Source organism: Notamacropus eugenii, chromosome 5, assembly GCF_028372415.1.
Source record: "Notamacropus eugenii isolate mMacEug1 chromosome 5, mMacEug1.pri_v2, whole genome shotgun sequence".
Lineage (NCBI taxonomy): Eukaryota > Metazoa > Chordata > Mammalia > Diprotodontia > Macropodidae > Notamacropus > Notamacropus eugenii.
The window spans coordinates 39,442,915-39,469,311 of NC_092876.1; the positions used below are offsets into that span (position 1 = coordinate 39,442,915).

The 26,397-nt window shown below is 46.0% G+C and overlaps 1 protein-coding gene across 1 annotated transcript in view; it reads left to right on the top strand.

Moving 5' to 3' along the window:
* Positions 1 to 26,059, top strand: part of ARHGEF16 (Rho guanine nucleotide exchange factor 16) — a 72,225-nt gene extending 46,166 nt beyond the window's left edge. Inside the window, exons 7-15 of the mRNA XM_072608638.1 lie at positions 3,868 to 4,020; positions 6,944 to 7,073; positions 9,948 to 10,022; positions 10,931 to 11,023; positions 16,579 to 16,730; positions 17,858 to 18,046; positions 22,061 to 22,134; positions 24,507 to 24,608; positions 25,111 to 26,059. Of these exons, the coding sequence (XP_072464739.1) occupies positions 3,868 to 4,020; positions 6,944 to 7,073; positions 9,948 to 10,022; positions 10,931 to 11,023; positions 16,579 to 16,730; positions 17,858 to 18,046; positions 22,061 to 22,134; positions 24,507 to 24,608; positions 25,111 to 25,250 (1,108 nt within the window). The 3' untranslated portion in view covers positions 25,251 to 26,059. The remainder of the gene's footprint in view (positions 1 to 3,867; positions 4,021 to 6,943; positions 7,074 to 9,947; positions 10,023 to 10,930; positions 11,024 to 16,578; positions 16,731 to 17,857; positions 18,047 to 22,060; positions 22,135 to 24,506; positions 24,609 to 25,110) is intronic.
* The last annotated feature ends 338 nt before the right edge of the window (positions 26,060 to 26,397 follow it).

Below are 26,397 nucleotides of genomic sequence, written 5' to 3' on the forward strand. Positions count from 1 at the left end.
AGGGTTTTGTTTCTGGATCACCTGTGAGTAAACTGCCTGGGCCAAGGCGTATCTTCCCCACGCCAGCCTGAGGAATCACTTTATTGTTATCAATAAACATAATAGTCCATTTTAACATTTACTAATTGCCTACCATGCAAAGGTGCTGTTCGTGGTTTTGAGGATGCAGAAATGGAGACGGTTTCTGCCCTCCCAGAGTTTATATGCAATAATAACCTCGAGCATTGAGTCTTTAAGTGTGGCAGAATTCTTTACAATTATCTCATTTGGTCCTCTTGACAAATCTAAGCTGTTTTACATTTTTATATTACATTATTATCCCATTTAACAGATGAGGAGACTGAGTTAAACAGGGGTTAAGTGATTTGCCTGGGGTCACAGAGCTAGAAATTGTTTGAGGGCAGATTTGAATTCTGGTCCTCCTGACTTTAGACGTGGTGCTGTATCCACTGCACCCATAGAAATGTTTTAATACCCCCAAAGGTGCCTGGTACATAGTAGATATTTTAGGAAATCCTCACTGATTAATTCTGATGGTTTTGGAGTGAGGGTTAGGGTTATAGTGAGATCACAGAGCTGGTAGCATCCCTACAGCCATCTGACCAACCCTCCAAGGAGGAGACAGCACATTGCCCAGGCAGGGTTAAACCCAGGTCCTCTGAATCTCGATACAGCATTATTTTCACCATGCCCTGGCAGCAGGTGCGGCCTTTGGACCCACTCCTCTGCTGGCGCCGCTCTGACGCTTGGTGTCCATGCAATCTATCCTGTATCCAGGAGCCAGCAGGACCATTGCCCGCCTTGTGGATCAGGGGCTGTTCCCCAAGACAGACTGACCCATTGTATGCCTGAGATCTGCAGCTTTACTTGATGGACAGTAGAGGCAGCTTCAGGGTTCAGCTGTTCTGGCCCTTCCTTCCCTCTCTCCCTCTCTCCCTCCCTTCCTTCCTTCCTTCCTTCTTTCCTTCCTTCCTTCCTTCCTTCCTTCCTTCCTCCCTCCCTCCTTCCCTCCCTCCCTTCCTTCCTCATTCTCTTTTTCCCTCCTTCCTTTTCTCTTCCCTCTCTCCCTCCCTCATCCCCCCTTCCTTCCCTCCCTCATCCCCCTTCTTTCCTTCCCTCCCTTCCCTCCCTCATTTGTCCTCTCTTCCTTCCCTCCCTCATCCCCTCTTCCTTCCCTCCCTCATCCCTCTTCCTTCCCTTCCCTCATCCTCTCCCTCCCTCAGTATCAGTGTTCAGATGACTGAGAAGCAGACCCTCTTTCTGAGGCCTCAGGCCAAGGCTGACCTTTGCTCCCCTCGCCCCCCCACTCCCAGAGCAGCCTTTCCCTCTCTCCCTCCAGCCTTGTCATCCTTAATCTGGTATTTGTTCTGGAGCCTTGTTTGCTCAGGGTGGGGCGGGACACACCAGGGCAGGAAGAGTTTCAAATTCCAGTTCTCTGGTTTCCCTGCCACACCCACAGGGGACAGAAGAGGGTTTGCCTTAGCCTTGTAAATGACAGAGTGGGAAAAGAAAACCCTGAGCTTCCAGGGTCTGGCAAGGGCTGGTCTGGGTAGTACCTCTGAGACCACCCCACCAAAGAGTGTGGCTGCACTCCCCAGAGGAGGAGGCCTTGGTGGACCAGGGGCTTTCCCTCACTGACTTGGGATGGCCATGAAGGAAGGACAGGGGAGGCAGAGAGCACCAGCGGGAAGAACCCTGGCTTTGGCATCCTGGGACCTGGGTTCAAATCCTGACAGGGTTGCATCCTCATACTCTGGGGCTCAGTTTCTCCAAATTTAAAGTGAGGGGACAGGACTCTATGACCTCGAAAGTTTCCTTCCACCTCTAGACAGTACTGTCACCCATGGCTCACAGTTACTGTAGCACCAAAGTGTTCCCGGAGACACTGGAAAGCATCTTTGTTTTCTTTTAATAGAAAACCATAAAGTTATATGATGTCAGAGCTGGGAGGGCCCTAGAAATAATCTTGTCCCGCTGCTTCATTACAGAAAGGAAATGACTTTTCCTGGGTCACACTCAAGGTTCTAAGAAGACCAGGAAAGACAAAAATTCTTCCTTAAAATAATAATAATGCATTTTGTCCCATTTAATCATATCTAACTCTTCATGACCCCATTTGGGGTTTCCTTGGCAAAGATCCTGAAGTGTTTTGCCATTTTCTTCTCAATGTCATTTTACAGAAGAGGAAACTGAGGCAAACAGAGTGAAGTGACTTGCCCAGGGTCACACAGCTGCGTTTGAGCTCAGTTCTTCTGACTTCAGGCCCCATGCTTTACCTACTGGGCCAGAACCCTTCAAATATCCTCTTCACTAAGCTAATCTGATTTCACCTGAGTATGATGAATCCTTCTTGACTCCATCACCATCCTCTGGATTTTCCAGCTTATCAATTGGCAAACATTTCTGAAGCACCTACTACATTCTAGTCTAGGCACTGTGCTAAGTTCTAGGGATTCAGTCAGTTCCTACCCGCAGGGAGAGCTCCTCTTTCTGAAATGCTTAACTCGAACCCATGCTCCCTCCATCCTTAGTCATGCCTGGCACCTCAGCGTTCCTGGGTTCTGTGTCTCTCTTAGGGCTTAAAGAGCATCTGGGGTCTGGGTGATGCCTGGATTCCACTCCCATCTTTGCTACTTGGTAACTGTGTGACCTTGGGCAAAGCCAAGAAGGATGCACAGGCATGACCTTCCTTGGCTGTGGCTGTGCTTGGGTGTGGCACGCAGTGGGGCAGACTCCAGCTGAATCTGCCAAAGACCCTCTCCCTAATCCACTCTGGCCATAACCAGCTGGGCAAATGATCCTCATTGCAGTGGTCGTTGATTAGGCATGTGCAGGGAGGCTTTTGCTGGGCACTAGAGTTAGGAAACAGAAGCAATAGTCCTTCCTCATAAGGAGCACATGAATGAATGAATGAATGAATGAATGAGTGAATGAAAACGAGCCTTTAATTCAGTTCAGTTCGATAAAGATTTATTATGCACCTACTATGTGCCCAGTACCTTGCTAAGTGCTGGAATACAAATTTTTTAAAAAGGGGGAGACCTTGCCCTCTGGGACCTTCCAATCTCTTGGGGGAAGACAGTACACAGAAGGAAGCTTTATTAAGCACATACTAAGTGACAGATCCTTTGCACTGGGAATATATGCAGGTCCTTCCCTGAAGCAATTTTCATTGTAATAGGAGAAGATGATGAGTAAATGGGAGTTAGACGGAGGGAGGAAGAGGAGGCCAGGAGTTGGTTCCTGGACATTCTGCTCATTTTAAACTTGACACCTGGTGAGGGGAACCATCATAGCAGTCCCTTCACTGTTGTCTGCCTCAGTTTCCTCATCTGTAAAGTGGAGATAATAGTAGCACCTATCCCCTCAGGATTGTACTCCAATGAGATATGGTTTGTGTAAAGCTCTTTGCAAACCTTGAAAGCACTAATCAAACAGTATTATTAATGAATAAATAATTCTCTCCCTGACCCTGGACTATCTCCTTCTGTCCTCTGAGCTTCTGTTTCCTCCATGTAAAAGGGATTCAGTGACATCTTTTTCAGATGTTGGTTGAACTGGCCCCTTGTGTCTCTAAGAGGCATCTAGGTGGTTCAGAACATTGGGACTAGACTCCAGAAGACCTGAGTGCAAATCCAGCCTCAAACACTAGCTGTGTGACTCTGGACAGGTCATTGAACCTCTGCCTCAGTTTCCCCATCTATAAAATGGGGATCGTAATAGTGCTTTCTCCCCAAGGCCATTGTGAGGATCAGCATTTGTAAAGCATTTAGCATAGGCTAGAAGACAACTCCCCAAGTTTTCTCTTCCCAAGTTAAACTTCGGCTAATCCTTGACCATCCATCTGTGACTTCTCTTATCCCCTAGGTTTTTTGAAGACCTGGAGAAGAGACACAAAGAGCACGTTTGCGTCACTGACATTAGTGATATCCTAGAAGAACATGCCCTACAGCACTTCCATCCCTATGTGGTGTACTGCTCCAATGAGGTCTACCAGCAGAGAACCCTGCAAAAGCTGATGTGAGCATACAGCAGTGCCTCCCCACTCCCCCACCTCCTCAGTCCACCCTCCAAACAGCCAACCCCTCATGACGTCTGAGCTGAGGGAAACGCTCAGGCGCCCCTTATCCAGAATGCTTGTGCCAGGGGGAGTACTGGTAAACTGAGGCAGAGGGGTACACCATACAGGGCCATGGAGCTAGGAGTGAGGATAGCTGGCCTGGGGTAGGGAGGCCGTTCCCCTCTCTTACATGGCTGAACCAGGTGGATGTCTAAGGGTGACTTCTCATGCTAGCATCCTTGAGATTGGCAACCTTTTGAGTTAATTGAATATCATGTTATAAACATTATTATAATAATATTGAGTATTATAAATGAGCAGTTCTTAACCTGAGGTCTAAACCTTGGGTTTTCATTGTATTTTGACTTCAGTAGTTTCTTTTGCAAACCTGTAGATTTTATTCTGTGCATTTAAAACCATGATTCTGAGGAGGGGGCCATAGTCTTCATTAGCCTGACTACCCAAGATGCACAGGGTGCACATGTCTTCACACATGTGCTCATAAACATGCCGGTGGAGAACCCAAGGGCACTCACATATGTTTGTGAATGTGTGTAGGGATTTGTGTGTATATGATGTAACTACATATAAGGAATATGTGTACATAGGCATGTTAAGTATGTGTGTTCATATACACACATGTACATGTGTATTGCATTGTATGCATATGAATACGTATTCTTAGCTTTAATTTATTTCTATCTATAACTTGGATAAATTTAGGACCAGAAAGTTTTCTGGTTTAACCCCCTTGTTTTGCAGATGAGGAGTTGAGACCCAGAGAGTTTTCAGTGACTTGCCCAAGGTCAGAGAGTAAGTGGCCAGTCTGGGACTCAAAACCTTGGGCCCTAAATCCATCACACTTCCCAACATGCCATTGTGTGTCTAAGTTTGTGTATTTATGTCCACTTTGGTGTTTCAAGGATTCGTGTTTTGTCTTTGTGGGCAGTCTTTTGACCAGTGCCTATCCTGAACCCTCTACAGATTAGTACATGACCTTTGAACTGCTGTGGCTGGAAATTGTATAGCCCTTGAGCCAACCTGGGGACGAACTCCTCAGGATTCAGCCAGGCGGGCCATTGACTGACCAGCAGACAGTCCATGCTTGGCTCTGTGTGGCTTGCATTAGAATGTCAGCCAGAGTCCGTACTCTCCTGGCATGGGAGAGCCCAGGCCCACCTCCATGCCACCATGAGGCAGCAGGAGACCTGGATTCAAATCCTGCTTCTTTGCCCAGGTGCCAGTCTAGCTTGGCTGCAAACAGCTCTCTTTATAGATGGATGACGTGAAACAATCTTGTCCTTATTCTTATCCAGTTTTTAGGTTTGAAAACCACACATTGGAGAAACTTGGCCCTGCTTCTGCTACCTTGTTTTTAATGACCTCTTAGGTTGTTTGTTTGATCTTTATATTAAATTAAAAGGAGAGGAAGAGAAATCACAACAGAAATTATAGCTGGATTATGATCTGAGTTGGTGGAGGGAGTTCCCACATGGAGGAAATCCCAGGTCCCTGATCTAAAAACATGTAGAGATACCCACATTCCTGGTATGCACTTTCTTTTTGGCATGGTGATCTATAAAGGAAGAATGTGGGTGGAAATCCAGTGATGAGAAATGCTGATGGTTTGGATCCTGAGTATGTGTACTAATGATCTATAAGGATAAAGACCTGGGTCCGAGATTGCAATCGATTAGGGTATTCCCAGGTCAGGAAACATCATCTCCCAGGTTGGCACCTTCTCAACAATATATAGTCTGGAGAGAACTGAGAAGCGAGTTCAGTGGCTTTCCCAGGGTCATACAGCCAGTGTGTTTCAGAAACAGGACCTGAATTAAACCCCAGTCTTTCTGGCCACTGTGCCATACTCCCTTAATGAATTCCAAAGCTGTTGCCCAAGAGAAGTCCCTGTGGCTGGCTTAGAGTGTGAGTTTCTCCTGAAGTCTGTCCTTTGCCTCTACCTCTCTGTCTTCAGTGGGTGGAGAAAACCCCAAAGGCCCCTGTAAAGAAGACCTGCCTGCTGGGAAATAATGTGATTATCTCACCAGGGTTTTGGTCTGGTGGGAAGACCCCAGGTGCGCAGGGCTTCCTTTTTCTTCGAAGCTGAAAAAGGTAAAAATACTCATTCATGAAAAGCTCCAAGCCTCCAGGTAATCTATTGATTGATAAGCAGAGAGTGTGAATTTAACTCTGCAATCCACGGGTTTCCCTTCCTCTTCTCACACATTTTCCCCCCAAACTTAATTATTTTAAAAATTCTTTTTTTTAAATTTTGAGTTCCAAATTCTCTCTAACCCACTGTAGCAAAAACACGTACTTGGGATATAGTTTTAAAAATTATATTTATCTAGCAAATATCATGGCTAAAAATGTACATAGGCAGTAAGCACAATTTTTTAATACCAAAGAAGCCTTTAGCAGCAAGCCTTACATGTGGCAATAAAAACAAAAGGAAGAAACAGTGGAGGAAATTTATCCTTGTTCTACCAGTTTCTCTAAGAAATTAGAATTCAGTCACCCTCTGTTAGATTCTCTTAAATGAGTCAAACTGTGAACCAGGGAAAGGATAAGATTCCGACCTCTACAAGGTTTAGAGTCAATTTCTCCACATCTGTTGCTGTTTCTATTTCTTTGCTACCTTCCATCTGCCCCTCAGTCTTGACCCTGTGATAAGAGTTCTCAGTTCTGGCAGAAATATAAGGACCAGGGTCCTTAGTGACTTAGATCCCCTCACAAGGCAGCCAGTTCATATTTTTCTGCCCATGCCTGATGTCTTTTCTTCTGTCGGTGATATATTTATTCCAAATGCCATAGGCCTGCCTAATGTCTGTAGCACCACAAATGAATGTGTTCTTGAGAAGGGTTTTTGTCTTAAATTTCCAGGAACTCCAGCTCAGCCTTCCGAGATGTCCTGAAGGAGATTGAAAGGAAACCAGCCTGCGGGGGCCTACCCATGATCTCCTTCCTCATCCTCCCCATGCAGAGAGTGACCCGGCTCCCTCTTCTGATGGATGTGAGTGAGAGGCCAATAAGAACAGTAATGATATATATGCATGGATAATCTTTATTTTCTCAAGAGTTGGAGGAGGAGCAAGAGGGAGGGAAAGAATTTAGAACTCAAATATTTTTTAAAGAATTAATTTTTTTAATGTAATTGGGAAATATTTAATGAAATAAAATTTTTTAAAAGAAGAGTCATTATAGTTAGAATTATGAGTCCAGAGCTGGAAGGAACCTTAAAGAGCATCTAGGTGAGGAGTCTAAGACCTGGGGATATCAAGTGACTACTACAATGTCATAAAAGTAATAGACTCAAGAAGTGAGATTTGAACTCAGGTCCTCTGACTCTAGATTCCTATACTCTGTTCATTCTTCCCCTGTGCCTAGTGTTAGCTTTCTCTTTTAAGCTGTCAATCTCATGTCATGGACCTAGAGTTGGACCTAAGACCTAAGAAGTCATTAGAGCTAACCCTCTAATTTTACAAATGGGGAAACGGAAGCAGGTAGCAGTTAAGTGACTTGCCCAGGGTTATACAACTGGTATGTCTTGACTAGAATTTGAACTCAGGTCTTCCTGACTCCAGTCCATGGTCCTATCTACTTATATCATTCTGGAAGGTCTACACTCTAAGCCCCTAAAATCTTAAGTGTATATAAGATGAGATTTTTTTTTTATTTGAATTTGAATCCTGCCTCAGATGCTTAGAAGCTGTGTGACTTTGGACAAATTACTTCACTTCTGTCTGCCTCAGTTTCCTCAACCGTAAAATAGAGATAATAATAGAATCTACTTCCCAGGGTGGTCATGAGGATCAGTGGAGATAATGACTTGTAAACTTTAAAGCGCTATGTAATTCCTAGCTACTTATCATTTGTTATTTATTTTAGGTCTCTTTCTAGATCTGGGGAAGAGGCCCTCTTAGAGGGCAGGTTGGGGATGGGATTTGTTGGAAGGACTCAGGGAGCAATGCCAGGGCTCCTGCTTACAATCTATTTATGACTCTCCTGCCCTGGGTCAGCAGGACCCATGGCGGGGGGGTGAGGGCTGCAGCTGGCTGGGCAGCCAGTGGGAGGTTGTATCTCATTGCCCCTTTGTGGACACACAAGCACCAATTATTCTCCAAAGCCGGGTGGGCTGGAGAGCAGGGTGTAATGAGCTCTGTCCCCTGCCTGGGCATCGGTGGTATCTGCCTACCCGCCAGGGAGGGCACGTCTGTGCCGAACAGAGAGTTCCCAAGCCCTTACAGGCCATGTCTAGAGGCAGTGTGTGTCCTCCAGATAACAGTCCTGGGGACCTCTCACAGAAATGGTCAGCCCTCCTGGACTGCATCCACTTGAAGAGACCTCTGTACTCATGTAGCTCAGGCCTCACCTGGATCATTATAATAGCTTTGCTTCCAGTGTCTCTGATCTCTTCTAAGGTCCAGGCTGGACTGTGACATTGCCCTCTTCAGTCTTCAGTGGTTCTCCATTGCTTGAGATAAAACGCAGACTTTTCGGTCTGGAATGTAAAGGTCTGGCCAGTTTCTGCTTTTCCAGACCTATTTCTTACTCCATGTTGCAGCCAAAATGGGCTTCCTGCTCTTCTCTGAATTTGACATCCTGCACCAGCTCTAGGCTGCCTTGTCTGAAATTCACTTCCACCTCCCCTCCACACAGCTCATCTCCCATGGCCTTTTCCTGATAGGCCCAATCATGAGGGGCCTGTGGCTCTTAAAGTACTTTCATTTATTTATCAGAGAATCATCTACCACTACCTGTTTAATAGAAACTCCCTGAGGGAAAAGACTGTTGCCTTGTTTTGTCTGTTTTCCCTATTCCTGGCACATACAGTTGGTGTTTAATAAATGTTTGTTGAATGAATGAATGTGAATGAGAATTATATATGTTGGTATGGAAATGAAAAAAAGCAAATTTAAGGGGATTTGATGCCATGACATTAAGCTGTCTGTTAGTGAGGGAGATGTCTTATATGTGTCCTCTCTGCAGGGTCATGATGTGACCCACAGGGTGACCAAACTTATCCTAGTGCTAATGCCTAACATGATGTCTAGCATGTGGAGGGAGGGAGGAAGAAGGGAGGAAAGGAAAGAATGAAGGAGGAAAGGAAAGAAGGAAGGAGGGAAGGTAGGAAGGAAAGAGGAAAGGAAAGAAGGAAGGAGGGAAGGTAGGAAGGAAGGAAAGGAGGGAGGAAAGGAAGGAAAGAAAGAAGTAAGGAAGGTAAGAAAAGAGGAAGGGAGAAAGGAAAGAAGGAGGAAAAGAAGGAAAGAAGGTGGAAAGGAAAAAGAGTAGGAAAGAAGGAAGACTGTCTTCGTTAAGCACTTACCATGTGTGAGGCAGTGGACCAAACCCAGGGGCTACAAAGACCAGTAACCAAGAAAATCCCTGCCCTCAGGGCCCTTACATTCCCGTGAGGAAGGCCTTGTATATAGAGGTGCTGGAATGTCTGGATTAAGAATGTTTTTCCTCTATGGAGGTACCAGCAGTATGTGCTGAACTCAAAGACCTGCTTGTTAAATTTTCAGGGTGAACATTTATCATAGAAATGAGCAAACTTACGTATCAGGACTTGATCTGTTGTTTTGTTGGTTGTTTAGATTTAAGAAAATGATGGAGAAAAAATGAACAACACAAATTAAATTTAAAATGTGGGTCAAGTATTTGGAGACTCAGTTATTAAACATTTGCCTCAGTTCTGTATTTGGAGCTGGTTATTAAACCTTCACCAGCATACTCCTGGGCCTTCTTCAGGCTTGGTAGTGATGAAGTGCTTGTGAATTGATTGGACTGTGTTGGGAGGCTCAGAGTCTGGGTTCCCTGTGTGTGATTCAGACCTCAAATTTCTGGGGTGAGAACTTATATCTCTTTGCTTTTGTATCCTTTCCAGACTCTCTGCCTGAAGACCCAGGGCCACCCAGACCGATGTAAAGTTGCTAACCGAGCTCTGAAAGCCATCAGCAAGGTGAGGCGTGGCTCCTCCCCATTTTTCCTTCTCCTTGGAATTATTTCCCTTTGGATTTTCAGAGTTCCATTCTGGAGCATCTCCCGTCTCTCCTAGGCTGGCTTACCTAAAGCATTTTACTCAGTGGGATCCTCCCTGCCTTTTCTCCAGTCTCTTTGAAATCTATTTTGCCCAAGTCTAGGGAGTGTATCAGACCAGGTTCTCATTTCCACCCCTTCTTCAACATAGACTCAAGGGCGGGGGGAGGTCAGTCGCCATCCCTGTCCTCCAGGCTCCCATCACTGCTGACCCAGCAGCTTTCCCCTCCCTGTTAGGGAGAATCAGATCCACAATGGGATTTCCCATGTTGGTTCTTCTTTCCTTTGAAAGATAAAATAATCACTAAGGCAAACCAAGAAGTGATTATCTGCTCTGAGAGGGAGAGAGAAGAGGAGGGGAGAGAGGGAGCGAGAGAAGAGAAGAGAGGAGGGTTGCTTTTGCAGCAGCTATCTGAGTAATTGAAGTGTGCCCCCCCACCCACTCCCATAGACTGATGTATTGTGCCTTTTTGAGATTTGGTATCTGGGATGTTTCCCAAACTCCTTTTCTCTTTCTTCTTTCCGCCCAGGTGATCGAAAGAAAAAATTACTTCAATTTCTGCCTCTTTTGACTTTCACTCAAATATTTTGCGCCTTGCTTTGTCCCTCTGGTTTCTGCATTTTTTTGCGTGAATATATCTTCTTCATGTACAATGCCAACCCCTTTCCTTTCGATGAAGTATATCCATCCAGAACCATGGTTTCATGGTTTGAGTTTCATCCCACCTAGGCTCCATTGGGTCATAGCTGAGGGGCACCTGGGGAATGTTGAGCCTACAAGGTCATCAACCTGGCTTTGACTCACCTCCTGTGCCTATGTTTTATTGACAGCTGGTGAAGCAGTGTAATGAGGGGGCTCACAAGATGGAGAGGACAGAACAGATGTACAACCTGCAAACCCAACTGGACTTTAGCAAAATCAAGGTAAAGGCCTCATGCTCGACTGGGCTGGTCTGGGGTAATATACCCTGGGTTTCCCTGCTCTACTCCAACCTAATTTTTGTAATGTCCTAAATTGAGCAAACATATTAACAAATGTTGAAGTAAATAAATAAAAATCTTAAATCATGGTACCCAAAACTGAGAACTACAAAACATTTAGAGATTGTTGAAAAAGCACGTATTAACTTAAAGTAATGAGGACAATTTTGTCTTCACCTTTCCGTGACCTTGGGTGCCAACATTGGTGACCATGGGGTTTACAAAGAGCGTCTTAAAGAGAAGCAAATGAAGGCCTTTCTCCTCATTGCTTTTTGCAGTGGGGAGTATAGATCTGGGGGTGTAGATCTTCCTGGGAACTGGGGTCAGTCACTTCAGGTCACTTAGAAGCCTGGGAGTCAGGAGACCTGGGTTAGAACCCCACCTTGCACACTGATTAATTGTGTGACTGTGGCCAAGTCACTACTCCTCTGTGAATCTCAATTTCCTCTTCTATAAAATTGGGATACTAATACCTTTAGCAGCTATATCATTGGGGCAGCTCGATGCTACAGTGGTTAAAGCAGTGGATCTGGAATTGAGAAGACCTGAGTTCATATCCAGCCTCAGACACTTAGTAACTGTGTGGCCCTGGGCCAGTCACTTATCTTCTGTCTGCCTCAGTTTCCTCATCTATAAAATAGAGATAATAACTTCACTGGCTTATTGTGAGGCTCAAATAAGATAATACTTATAGGGTGCTTTACACACCTTAAAATAATATGTAAATACTGGTTATTATTTGTAAACTTTAAAGCATTATCCTCCGTTATCATTGCTACCATCCTTGGTGATAATGGAAACAAAAACGGTGTGTATGATTGCTGAGCAATTTAAATTTTACTTTTCAACTTGTTAGCACTAATGATCTCTCCCTCCTACCCCAGTCCCATTAAATAAGGACTCTAGAATCTTTGCCTGATGACCAATAAATAAATATGAAATAAAGGGCCTTCTTTTGCTTAAATAAAAAGCAAAGCACGTTCCCACATTGACCATGTCCCAGAATGCGGGTGTCTCTCTTTCTGTGCCCCAAGTCCATCCCCTCAGTGTCAGGAGGTAGGGAGCATGCTTCCTCATCAGTCCTCTGAAGTCATGATGGGTCACAGGATTGATCTCATCTTGAATGTTTCAAAGTCGTTTTGACTTTAAAAATGTAGTTGTTGTTATATAAATTATCCCCCTGATTCGTCTCACTTCATCCCCTCCATAATCCTTGGAAGATCCCAGAGAAGGTAGGACAGGCCTGGGCCAGGTACAGGATCAATGACTTTGACTTCCATCCCTGACAAAACTTGAGAACTTATCATTAAAGGGGTGGTGAGTGAACGTTTAGAAAAGGAAGCAGTAATCCCAGGGCTTCAGCAAGAGTGGACCAAGCCAGACTAACCTTATTTGCTTTTTTGACAGTCAGGCAGTGCTAGAGATAGAATTTACCAAGATTTTAACAAATTACTTGATAAAGTCTCTCATGTGATTCTTGTAGGGAAGATGAAGAGATATGGATTATAGTTCAGTTATATGGATCCAGAACTGGCTGAATAACCGAACTCAAGGAATTAATGACTGATGAATTCCTGATCCCATTAATGCTAGGGCCTTATTTCCCAAGTATTCTGTCTGTGGCTTGTTGGTACCTGGTTGTTTGTACCCTGTCCCCCCTATTGTACCTTGAGCTCAGGGACCATTTGCTTGTTTTTTGTCTTTTACTCAGCCTGGTACCTTGTAGGTGTTTAATAAGTGCTTGTTGACTTGACAATTGAGAGTGGGGAAGCCTTGAGTTCAGTCTCCTCTTCCCCTGTGACTTTGAACAAGCTGTTCCCCTTCTGTGGGGCTCATTTTCTTCCTCTGTCCATAAAGCAGAATTACAGAATTTCAGTTAGAATAGGCCTCAGAGAACATACAGGAGTCCAAGCCCCATGGAAAATGGCACACCAACCCTAAGAAGTGGTGGTCCAACCTTGGCCCCAAGAATTCCAGGGAAGGCAAATGCACTGTCCCTGGAACCAATCAGTACTCCCAGTGCTCGAAAGCTTTCCCAGAACCCAGACTGGCCCCTTTACAGCTTCCTCTGCCCTTTGTCTTTCTGCCCTCTGGGGCTAAGCATATCTGGTGTTCTCCCATAGGGAGCAGTCAGGTCAGCCGGCATTTATTAAGTGCCTACTATGGGTAGAAGTTACAGGGAGACAAATTAAGACTTGACATGAGCAACATCTTCCTAATTCTGCTGCCCCCAAGTGCTAATGTGTGTGAGGGGGGTGTGTTTGGAATATAGTCCTCCCTCACTGGAATCTTCTAGGCATCAGTTAAGAAGGATGTATTAATCACCTACTCTTTGTTAAATTCTAGGAGTACAGAAACCAAAATTAAATCGTCCCTGCCCTCAGAAAACTTACACGCTATTTGTGGGAGAGGGTCTGAGGATGTGGATGTCTATTAACATACAAAATCTATACAGAACCAGTACTGGGGTGAGAACAGTGTTGAGAGAATCTATTTTGAGGGGTGGGTTGGATTAGATAAGCCCTTTGGATCCAGCCCCCTGGAGGGTCTGTGATTTGTTGATCCCCAAAGTCCCCTCCCCTCCAGCCGAGGCACTTTGTTTCTGGCTGAAATCCTCAGGTCCCCTGGTCCCCGAGCTTAGCTCTTGGCAGTCCAGGCAGGCCCCCGCGGCTCCCCTGATTAGGTCTGGGCTGATCTGCTAGCATATTGATCTCCATGGCAAAGGTATCCATGGAGAGAAGGAGGGGTAGGTGGGGTGGGACGGGGCTACAGAGGTAAGAGGGCCTGACTCAGAGACCCCAATTCACAATCAGGATTTACAGCGTCAAGTAGTTAGAACACACTACATTTTGGGGGTTTTTCCCCTAAAAACAGTATACAACATTTCCACTATATTAATTTAAGCAAATTATTTCAGTTTGGATGGATTTGGATTCTGGTTTTGGTACATCCATCTTCCTGGCTCTTTACATTCCAAACGAACCCGGGGTTGGCATTGTGCCCGGAACACCAGCTTCTTCTTCTTATTACCCATGTACCCTGGTGGGGTGTTTGGCTTAAGGGGGCTCTAAGCTGTTCTTCAGCCCTAAATCCTGGTGTCCTCATACCTCGCAAGCTTAGGAATGTCTCCTTTCCAATTTTGAAATCAGATTCTGAAATCTGATTTTCTTCACCTTTAAAATATGGGTTCAGAGATTCTGAACTTCTTTTTCTATCATGGACCCCTCTAGCAGTCTGGTAAAGCCAGAGACTCTTCACCTGCCCCAGTCCTTCCAGCCTTCAAGGGCCACCTTTAGGGGCGTGGGGGGGGGGGGGCACTCCTTCCACATGGCTCTATCTCCTTTCCCTGAACTCATTCCAAGGAGTGCTTGATGATGTTTATTTAACAAATATTTTTTGGACATCACAATATTGAGTGAACCAAGCACTGAGGTTTTAGAAAACCTCAGTATTTTTACAAAAGGAAACCAGTTATATTAAGATGTAATTGTTAAGATAGTAAAATCGAAGGGCAGGGGGAACCAATCTTTCCTGTAACATTTATTCCCTGGCGCAAGACCCTTCTAGACCTGAACCTCCTTTGATCCTTGCCCCTTCACCATGGTAATTTCACTTGAGAGATGAATAAATGGATGTTTCTTTCTCACACCCACCCAGGCTGATGTAGGACTACCCCCAGCCCCTGTGGCCCACCCCCTCACTCCCTAACCCAGGAGGCTTGTCCTGGTTCCTCTCCGCACCTCATCACTTTCCATTTAAACTGTCTGTGTTTTATATGTGCACAGATACTTACCTGTTGTCTCCCCATCATTATGTGAGTTGGGTGAGTGGGGATGGGAAGGGGCAATGAACAGGGTAGGGATCATATTTTTTTCCTGTCTTTATTTCCCCAGCTCCCAGCACACAGTAAATGATGGTTGACAACTGTCAACCTGAATCACAGCTTTAGCTGCGCCCCCATGCTCACCCCTTTTGTGTATGACACCCCCAGATGACCCCTTTCATCTTGTGACTTCCCCTGCTCGCCAGCCCTCAGTGGCTCCCTTTGGCCTTTTCAAGAATTAAATTCACATTCCTCTACCTAGTTTTCAAGGCCTGGTCTCTACCATATTCCCCACTTTCTCCCCTTTCAAACCAGCTAGTATCTTCATTGTCCTCTAAAACCAACAGCTTCCTTCCCTCCACTGTGTCTCTGCCCATGCTGGTTCCTTTACCAGGAATGTTCTCCCCACTCCCCCTCACCCTCCCCAGTCCTGCCAACCTTTGGGGGCCACTTTTAGGCCCATCGCCTTCATGAAGCTGCCCCAGGGAGACCACACCATCCACATGGCTCGATCCCCTTCCTCTGAACTCATTCTAAAGAGTACTTGATCACATTCGTTTATTTAACTGATATTTTACTGGCACCTGTTGCATTAGTGGACCAACAAACCCTGGGCTTCAAATCTAAAGTGCCCTGGGTTCAAATCATGTCTCTGCCACTTACTAATTGCATAACCTCAGGTAAGTCCCTTAGTTTGGAGTTTTATTTCCTTTGCCTGTTAATAAGGGTTAGGTGATTTCTGAGGGCTCCCGAAGCTCTAACATTCTGTGATTTTATGTATAATGTGCTGGGAGGAAACCGGGAAGACTAAAATGAAACCCTTGCCCAGACCCCTGTAGTTGGAGCTGAAGGTGAAAGTGTAATCTGACAGTTTTTACACAGGGCAGAGAGAGGGATCATCCCTAGCTCAGGGGAGCAGAGAAGGGTCAGGGGACAGTATTATCGATTTGAGAATCTTGGATATCCTCTGGTCCAAATTCCTCATTTTACAGATACAGGAGATTTGAGATTTGAACTCGGGTCCTCTCCACCTCCAGATCCATCCATCTTCCTACTGCGCTGCTTATTTGCCTGTTCATAGTTCCCCTGCTGTTTGGGGTCTGAGTGACTGATTTCTCTGCCATCCAAGACTAAAAGTTCCCTTGACTCATAGGTAGACCTAGAAGGGATCTCCTAGTCCAGCCCCCTCATTTCAGAGAGAAGAAAATGGTGGCCTACGTCGAGACTTCAGTGAAGTGATGTTGAACCGTGTCTCCTGCCACTTCACTGGGAGGTGGTGGACCATGGGTGCAGAATGGGGCATATGTTTTCTGATGTGGCCACTATGTTAATTTGTTTTGTTCAGCTGAGCTTCTTTGTCATATGGGGGTTTCCCACTGAGGAGCAGGAATGAGTCTTGGTGACTGATGTTAAAAAAAATGATTGAGAGAAGAAAGAAAGGGGGAGAGAGAATTTAAAAAGAAAAAAAAATGCAGGTTCTGAGTTTCATTGACTTGCCCAAGGTCACCGAGCCAGTAAGTATAAGATCAATCCTTGCTTAGCCCCCAGCCCCTCACCCAGGGAAGCAGCCCTGTAGAGCAGGTATCTATCCCCATTTTGCAGATTAAGAAGTTGAGGTACAAGTACCTTGCTCAGGGTCTCTTGGATGGTAATGTCTGGCTCTACTTCCCCCTAGGCCTTTCCTCTGATCTCCGCCTCTAGGTGGCTGCTGAAGAGAGGGGAGCTCTTCTTGGTGGAGGAGCCCAGCCTCTTCCGGAAAATCTCCAGCCGGCCAACTTGCTACCTCTTCCTGTTTAATGATGCCCTGATGGTCACCAAGAAGAAGAGGTACCCCTCTACCCCCCTCCTTTACTCCATGACCCCTGGAGACTGCAGGAGGGCCATTGTGGGAGATGGAGACGTAGGGACAGCTGGCTGACTCAGTGAGAGTGAACAGCAAACCGAGTTCTCTGGTTCTCCTTGATTGCCGAGAGCTCCCCAGCCTCGATCAAAAGTCTCATGTGCAAGTCTCTCCCTTTTGTCTGGCTTCCTAAGACATAATGTCTATGCAGGGTTTACATGGCTAACACTTCCAGGCCCATCTGAGAGCCTACCCTAGATCAGGCCAAAGGGGAGGGCATTCAGGGATTCCAGGAACTTAATGCAGACACCCAGTTCGCTTTAGCTCACTGTGGCTCAGAACACCCAAACTCAAGAACTCCACTGATCTCTGCCTCTGCATAACAATAATAAAAATAATAGTAGCCAGCATTTAAATAGTGACACTTATTACAGATAATATCTCACAGCAATCCTGAGAGGTAGAGACTATAATTATTCCTGTTTTCAGATGAGTAAAGTGAGGCAGACAGATCAAGCAATTCAAATCTAGTTCTTCTGCCTCTCAGTCCAACACTTTTGTCCCTGAATCAAGGAGAGTACAAAGGAAGGAAGGAAACAAGGATTTATTAAGCACTTACTATATACCGAGCTCTGTGCTAAGCCTGGGGATACAAATATGCACAAAAGATAGACAGGTCCTTCCTCAAGGACCTTACATTCTAATGCAGTACTTGGCACCATAGCATGTTTGAAGTCTAGGAAAACAGGAATGAAGGCAGCCCAATGTGCAGACTCCAGGAGGAACTCCCTTCTTTCCCTCCCTTCTTTCCTCCTTTCCTTCCTTCCCTCCCTCCTTCTCACCTTACTTCCTCCTCCTCCTCTTCTTTCTTCTTCCCTGTTTCCCACCTTCCTCTCTCTCTCTCTCTCTCTTTCCCTCTTTCTCTCTCTTCCTTCCTCCTCCCTCTTTCCCTCTTTTCTTTCCTCCCTCCCTCCTGGCAAGTGCCAGATGTGGGGTCTGTAGGTAGGTGACCCATGCCACTTGAGAACTCTTCATTCAGGAACAAGACTCATGGTGGGAGCAGCGATGGAGAGTGAGATGCTGCCCAGCCTGAGATCTCTTTGCCTTTTGGCAGTGAGGAACATTATGTGGTGATGGATTACGCCAAGATGGACCATATTCAAGTCAAGAAGGTTGAGCCTGATGAAATCTCGTTGCCAGGAGGGAGCAACCGCAGCTCGTCCATCCCTTACCCCTTCCAAGTGACCATGCTGAAAAACAGCGAAGGGAAGCAGGAGCAGATCCTGTTGTCTTCTGATTCTTCGTAAGTAGATGGTGGGCACAAGCTCCTTCTGGGAGCATTGGAGGGTGGGGGCAGGAGAGGGCAGATGCAGCATTGGGGTTAGAGGGGGGTAGCCACTGACCCTTTGGGCTGGTCTGATGGATGTCATGGGTTGCTTATATACTGTGACCTTTAGATCATCGATAGGGTCATGGATTTAGAACTAGGAAGGTCATCCAGTGCAAAGGAACTGAGATACAAAGCAGTTAAGTGTATTACCTAGGACTGTACAATCTGGCTTCTGACTCCAAAGGCAGGGCTCTTGCATAATGCAGGATTATGCATAAATAGCTTTCTTCTCCTGTAAGAGATTAGAACTGTTACACATGCATGTGTGTGCGCGCGCGCACACACCCCCCCACACACACCTATCCAAGAATGGGGGTGGAGTACAATAATTAATACCCCCCCATTTTCGGGAAGAATTTGACGAGTCAGATTTTGGACACGTTATGTTCGTGGTGCGGTCCCAACAACTAAGGGGAGATGTCCTTTCATGATTTAATGATTTCATCTAGAGATGTGTTTTAAGATGTCATTTTGAGTGGACCTGTGATTATACTGGTATAGACAACTTCCAGTGAAGATGTTCCCTCTGCCAGTATACCTGGATGTGTTTAAAAGGCAGTTGCTTACAGCCAGTGCTCATCAACACCAGCTTGGACAAGCATCTGGGATAGCAAAGGATGCAGTTAATAAACAAAAATATTTTATTGTATTTGTCTTTAGTTATCCAGGGAATTGGGGAGGGGGTGGAGGGGCATCATGTCTTTCTTTACAAAACTCTCATCCGGGTCTTTGGATTCCTTGGCTAAGATGTTGTATTTGGCAGAAAAGTCTCCAGGAGGCATTTTCTGTTGAAAATTCTAAGCATCACAGGTAGAGGACTTTTCCAGCATAATATCGTCATCTCTTATTCCTGGTAAAACATAGTCTATTTTCCTCTGATTCTCAAATTCATAATTGCTGTAAGTCCCTGCACTTTGATTTGTTTTCAATGTATGAGACCTTTTACCAATTTTTTCAGCACTTTGTAGTTTGCATATTTGTAATTTCATAATTTAATATAGCCTTTGTTTCTGCTATCAGATTCTATTACAATACCATTTCAAAAGTAAAAATCTTTTGAGAAACAAACAAAAAAAATGACAATTGAATTGTTGCCCTAAGAATTTCAGATCAGAAAACTAAGGTAGATACGTTGTGACTCTGTTGAGATCTTGTACAACAGTAGTGTCAAATTCAAATAGAAAAGGGGGAGGCCACTAAACGGTCCATAAGGATGTCTATGGGCTGCATATTGACTTAGGAAACCACAAATTTATGTTATCTATGTTCTGTTTATTTATTTTATTCGGTATTTCCCAATTACACTGTAATGTGGTTTGGGCCACACTAGGACTCCTTCTGAGGCCACTCCCTCAATGTTCACTCAGAGTCACAGGTTTGAGTCCTCAGAAGAGCAGCTGCTACTTTTCAAGGTTTTAGAGGAAACTCTTGAAGGGCTGGGGTTTTCATACTATAGCTCATGAGCCCCTACCAGTGTACTTCCTGTTAGTGTTAGTAAGACAGACTTGATCATTTCTCTGATGTCCTGGTCTTCTTCAAAAACGAAGGACGAACACAAACCTGTCAATAGACCAAGCTGCCTTAATGAGGACCCAGCTAGCTGGGTAACTCAGCTCATCCTCTCCCTTTTGTTCCACCCCGCTTGTCCTCTCCCTTCTGTTCCGCCCTGCTTCTTCTCTCCTAAGAAAGGTAAATTTGGATGGTCAGAGGATCCCCAGTTAACTTGGGGTTTACTGGCTAGATTTCTTCTTTTTCTTTCCTTTCCTCTCCTCTCCTCTCTTTTCCTTTCCTTTCTCCTTTTTTCCTTTGCTTTCTCCTTTTTTTCCTTTTTCCTTTCCTTTCCCAGTGCACTCTGAAGCCCATAGATTGCACACCAATAGGACCCTGCCCAAACTCCACTTAATGGCTGTTTTCTGGACACTCTTGGCTAAAGAGTTGTTATCAATAGTAACTGTTGCTCTTTCCCTCCCAGCTTGATTTACTTATATATTTTTTTCTTTTGCTCATTAAAAGGACCATTCCCTGATTACTTCTGAAAGAGGCCTATTCACCGAATGGCTGTCACCTCACTTTAAGTGAGCACCTCAATAGAGCTTAAAAGACCAAGGTCTCCCTTTCCATCCTGGGCTGTCTCCAGTCATTCTGATGAATATCTGGTCACTGGACCCCGATGGCTCAGGAGGAGAAAGTGAGGCTGGTGACCTTGCACAACACTCCCTCACTCAAAACAAAGTCAAGTGCAAGTCATGTCATCATTTCTCTCATGTCATGGTCTTCTTCAAAAACGAAGGACAAACACAAAAAGTAAAACAGACTAGGTTTTTAGAAAGGGCATTTACTAAGATGGCAGAGTAAATACGGTTGGTACTTTTGGGATTGGTACATGGTCATGAGCCACATATGTAGAGAACATGTGTGTCCAAAGGGTAAATCCATAACTCTTAGTTGCTGGAAGTCTTTTCATGAGTCTTTTTCATTGTCCAATAGAAGGGGTAGCATTCCTTAAAGCTGCTTCCTTATTTGGGTGATTATCTTTTTTCAATCTGTCTTTATTCATGTTTGTTTTTAGTGTGTCTTAGATTCCACATCAAACCCCTGTTTTTGGAGATGAGTAGCTGTTTGCCGTCAGCATGATACCCTATTTCATACAGTCCCTTTCTTTGTGATATGATCAGTGGAAGTGGGAGGAAAGATACACACACACACACACACACACACACACACACACACACACACACACACACACACACACACACACACACACACACCTTTCCCTACCAAGAATGCTTCTTTCTGAACATGGAGTCTTTCACCATTGGGCTGGCTTACTCCTGAAATTCCTCCATTGTCTCAAACCCCTGCAAAGATCCCAAGCCACTTTGGTTAGCAGATGTGACCACTCATTGGGTATGTCATACAGGACTCTTGGTTCAGTCTGTGTTGGCCAGGGCTGGGGAACCTGTGGATTTCTATGTCCTCAGGTACAGCCTTTTGATTGAGTCCAAGTTTTACAAAACAAATCCTTTTATTAGGGAATTTGTTCTGTGAACTTTGGATTCTGTACTTGAGGACCTAGAGGGCCACATATATCCTTGAGGCCACAGGTTCCCCATCCCTGGCTTCTAGGGTCTCTTTCAACTTGGACCCTGAATAACTACAAGCTTGACTATGTTGGACACATAGAAATATAATATTTTTGAGGCTCCAAAGCCCAAAAGTTACATCATGGGATTTAGAACTGGAAGACACATTCGAGACCTACTAGTACAACTCCCTCATTTTACAGATAAGGAAACTGAGGTCCAGGTAACACAGGTGTCAGAGCAGGATTTGAATTCAGGTTCTTGGACTCCAAAACCAGCCTTATTTCCTTGTCTTCCTAGTCCTATCATCAAATAGAGTCAGGCCCCAGTTAGTGCCAATAACGAACCCTTGAAGTGGTCACATGTATTTGAATTCTGTTATTCCAAGTATTTATTTAATAGTTATAATTAAGTAAAATATGGTCATTGGTTCCTGCCCAGTGGAAATATGCAGTATGATTTGAAATGACGTGACCACCGCGGGGAATTCACTATTGGCACTAAGCAGGACCTTGCTATAATTCGAGTGATTCCAGAGTCATCACGTACTCCGGGCCCACCTCCAGCCCAGAAGGGTTCCAGATTGGAGTTCAGGTCTCAACTCCAAAGCCAGCTCTTTCTGAATGGGCCAGAGTCCCAACCTTGCCGTTTGTTGTCTGTATGACCCTGGGCAAGTGTCCCTCTGTCTCTGTCGCTTCCTCCATCTTCCTCACTCTTTTTCTCTAGTTCTCTCTTGTCTCTCTCCCTGATTCATCCTCTGTAAGATGAAAGGTTGGACCCAGTGTCCTCTGAGGTTTGCCCTGGGATCTCCAGGCTCTCATCTTGTTTTCTCTTGTATCCACAGGAGTGACCGGGCCCGGTGGATCACTGCCCTGGAGCATAAGGAGAACCAGGAGCAAGGCCTAGCCAGTAAAGGAGGTAAGGCTCCGGCTGGGGAGAGAGGACAAAGCCAGATAGGGGCGGGCTGCTCGGCCTCCTCGGTGCAGCTGGAGTGCATAACTCTGGCTCTTGCTGATGGGAGCTTTCAGCAGGTGGGAGTTAGGGAGTGGAGGAGCTCAGATTCTTCCGAGATGAAGCAGAGGGCAGGATGCTTGTGTTGGAGCTGGAGTCTGGAGAGCTGACCGCCTGGGGGGTGAAGGCCTCTTAGCTTCCCTCTTCCCTTAGTTCTGAAGGCCTCAGCTGTAAAGGAAACAGAGATTCCCCTTTCCCCCTTGCCACACCTCAGCTGGATCTGAGAACATCTGCCACTGTGCCTTGCCCTTGGTTAGGCCTCCCCAGAGAGAGCTGTGGTTTAACTTTGCTCAGATCCTGAGGGGTTGGTCTGTCTGTAAACACACCTGTTTGTGTCTGTGAATGCGGGGGAGGGCACAAGGCAGGTCTGTCAGCAGGCATTAAACACTATTAACCACTTTCTCCCCCTAGATGCTCTCTCTTCTCTGCATTACTGTGACTGTGGGTTCTCACCCATCCTGTCTGACCTCTCCATCTCTTTTCCTGAATCTTCATGCCACACCCACTAACTGTGAGGTCAGGGACCCCCTATAAGGGATTCCATCCTTAGGTCCCGCTTTGCTTTTCTGTCTATAATCTCTCACTTGGCGATCCCATCAGCTCCCATGGGACCCAGAGGACTCCCCAGTCCAGCCAGTTCTAGTCTCTTGGGTCTGAGTTCCAGTCTATCACCGACTGCTGACCGGGTGTTTCAAATTGGATGTCTTGAACATGTCTCAAATTCCACTTATCCTGAGCAAGACCCTTCCCCTCCAAACCCACTTGTCTTTCACACACCCCTATTTCTACCAAAGACCCCGCCATCCTCCTAGTTATCTATATACACACAACCTCAAGGTCCTCTTCAACTTCCCACTCTCTCCCTCACCCCACATGCCCACTCAGTTGCCCCATCTCTTGTATGTTTTCCCTTCTATCTATTCACATAGCTATTTCAGGCCCTTATTTTCCACCTGAACTATTGTAATATCTTGCTACTTGGTATCCATACCTTCCATCCTAACACAGAGCAATCTGACCATTGATCCCTGCTCAGTAAATTCCAATGATTCAGATCAAGACTCTCTTGTTTGGCATTTAAAGTTCTTAACAACCTGGACCCAACTTACATTTCCAGCCTAATCGCACAACTCCCCTCCATGTACACTATGGTCCTGCCAAACTGCTCTTAATGTGCCTCTTACATGATGCTTCATCTCCCACCTCGGTGCCTTTGCATGGGCTGTTCCCTAACCCAGGAGTTAGGGAACATTCCCCCTCACTTAGCTTCCCTGAGGGCTCAGCTCAACCACCACCTTCTCCAGGCAGCCTTGCCTGATCCCCCAAGAGAGCCACATCCCCATTTTGTATATACTTATCCGTGTATGTATTGTCTGCTTCAGTGAGAATATAAGGGGTGGGGACTGTTTGCATTTTATTTCTGCCACCTTCTCACCCAGTACCCAGATCATGCTGGGACAATAGTAGGTGCTTAATAAGTGCTTATTAGTGGAACGATTGACAGTCATGAGTCTGTGCGTGACTGTGTCCCTGTTTTAAATCGAAGGTCTTTCTTGGCCTCCCCTCTGCATAGGGTTAGACAGAAGGAGGCCTTTCCAAAGTGAGAAATTGGAGGTGAAGCAAGGAAAGGAGCTCTAGGCTTGTGAGAGCTGTCAGTAAGCTGGGAGATGCTCCCTGGGCGCCCTCTGCCGGCCCTGTAGTGTGGCACATGTCCCAGAGTCCAGCCCCTGTCCTCCCACCTCTACTGGAAACCCCAGGTGACCAGAAGGGGCTGGGGGGAAGCATGTAAACCCCGGCTGAGCGATATTAGAATCTCCCTTTGCAGCAGGCTTGCTGTCTCCTCTGGGTTCCAGCTTGAGGGCTCAGACCCCAGCCTCCCAACGGGCAGCCCCCTTGGTACCAAAACCCCCAACATTCTTTGCTCCAAGGTGGGGGTGAGCGGAATGGGGATGCTACCTCTCCTCTCCCATAGACCCTCCCCTAGGCAGGGCGTGGGACAGGAAGACCTGTAAAAAAAATCCCTTCTTTTTCTCCTGTGATGGTTTTTTCCTCCCTCCTCTTCCACCTCCCTCCTTGTCCCATTTGCCTCTCCCTCTTCCTCACTCTTCTCCCTGCCATCTCTGCCCTCCTCGACCTCTTCCCTCCCTGGTTACTGGTCCTCTCTGCCCCCTCCAGTTTTCTGGCAGAAGAGCCCCATCCCCGAGGCTCAGGGAAGCTCTGACCCCCTTCTCGTCTCTGTCTACACAACCTGAGTGACACATCTCCCTCCTTGCCCTCAGAGCTGCACCAGGTGGAGATCACCAAGGCCTATTTTGCCAAACAGGCTGATGAGATCACCCTCCAGCAGGCAGACGTTGTCCTGATCCAGAAGCAGGAGGATGGTGAGTGTCTAACGGATAAGCCCCAATGGGCCAGCTTAGGAAAACTTCACAGAATTGTCATGAAGCCAGCTAAGTGTGCCTCTCCACACAGCAGCCGCACAGTGGGGCAAACACAGTGTCGATTGGATCCTAGAGAAAGTTATTGATAATTGCCCACACTTCTATAGGACTTGGGGTTTATAGCTTTTCTTACAATAAACCTGTGAGATAGTGCAAGTGTTACTGTCCCCATTTTGTAGATGGGGAAACTGAGGTTGAGAGAGATAACTTGTCCAAGGTCACATTTGGGAACTTGAAACTACACTCAATCATTCTCTGATCCCATTTCTGAAAGGTCTTGAGTAAGGAAGACCCTGGAGTCCCTAATTCATATGGGGACCCCAAGCATTTTAGAGTGGTACCAAGAGTAGACCCACCCAGCCAGAGGCCTCCCCATTAGCTGCCTCTGCTTTGTCCAAATACTCAGGAATGACTCCTCCTTTCTACCATTTTTTTTAAACAGGCTGGTTTTATGGAGAGCGTCTGCGTGATGGGGAGATTGGCTGGTTCCCTGAGGACTATGCCCGAGCTATCACCAGCAGAGTGGCTGTGGAGGGCAACGTGCGCAGGTTGGAACGACTTAGGGTGGAGACGGACGTGTAGGTGACTCCTCAGAGCCTTCTCAGGCTTTCCAAGTTTCTCATCTGGATGCAAGGGTTTCACAACAGACCATGGATCCATATCAGAGTTTGTAAATGATACCTGTGAGCCTGTGAAGCCTTTCCAGGGGAATCTTTGGGGTTCCAGTCAGGCCTCTTTTGACCAGTAATAGGAACGAGGGCACCCCTTCCCATTACCCTTTTCCCTGGGCCAATTTTTGTTCCAACTTTGGGAAGCCTGAGCATGTCTGGTCCTGGAATTGACCCCCTTCTGTTGATTTTTTCCCTTCTCTGAGCTCCAGGCTGCCCCAAATTAATGGGAGGTGAGGCCACTTTGGGTGGACCCAAAGGTACCCCAATAGGTACATCCCATAACAATGCACCTGTCTTCTTAACAGTACCACAGTGGCGTAACAAAGGAAATACTTAATCCTTTCCCAGGCATTTTCATTTGAGTAGAAGCCAAGCAGGAGTGGACCAGGATTAATCTGAGAAAATGATAGGAAGGGGAGACAGCTAGAGGTTGGAAGGACAGGGGATCCTTAGGCCAGCCCTGCCCTTCTTAAGGCTTTTCAACCCAGCCCCGCTCTCTGCTGTCACCTGCATCCCCATTTTCATCGGCCCAGCAGTGATCTGCCTTTGTCCCTCCTTGTCTTGGTCTTTGGGTCTTACTAGGTGTGTGTGGAGGCACCAAAGGACTTGAAAACCCCAACCCCGACCCTGAGGGACCAGGGGAGGAGCACTGGACTGTATATTGTTGTATACTGTGTTTTTCTGAAAAATGTAAAAGTCATTAAAATTATTTCATTAAAACTCATCGTTTCTTTCCTGAAGGAAGGGGTCTTGCGTCCTGAGGTTCCATAAATTTCAATCGCTCCCCAAGTGCCTGAATTCCAGGATTCTCGGCTCTGTCATCTCAGAGTACAGAACCACTGACCTGCATCTCAAATTAGAATGTCTAGAGTTTTTTGAATCTGAGACTCCTAAGTCTAGAATTCTAGATCCATGTAGCCATCTACCTTTTAATGATACAGAATCCTGCCCAATCTTCCCATGACCTAGAACCATCCTATCATCCCAGAGCCTGGAAATTTAGAACTCTGAGATACTACCACCTTAGCATCTAGAACCTTTGGGAGCCCAGTTTGGGC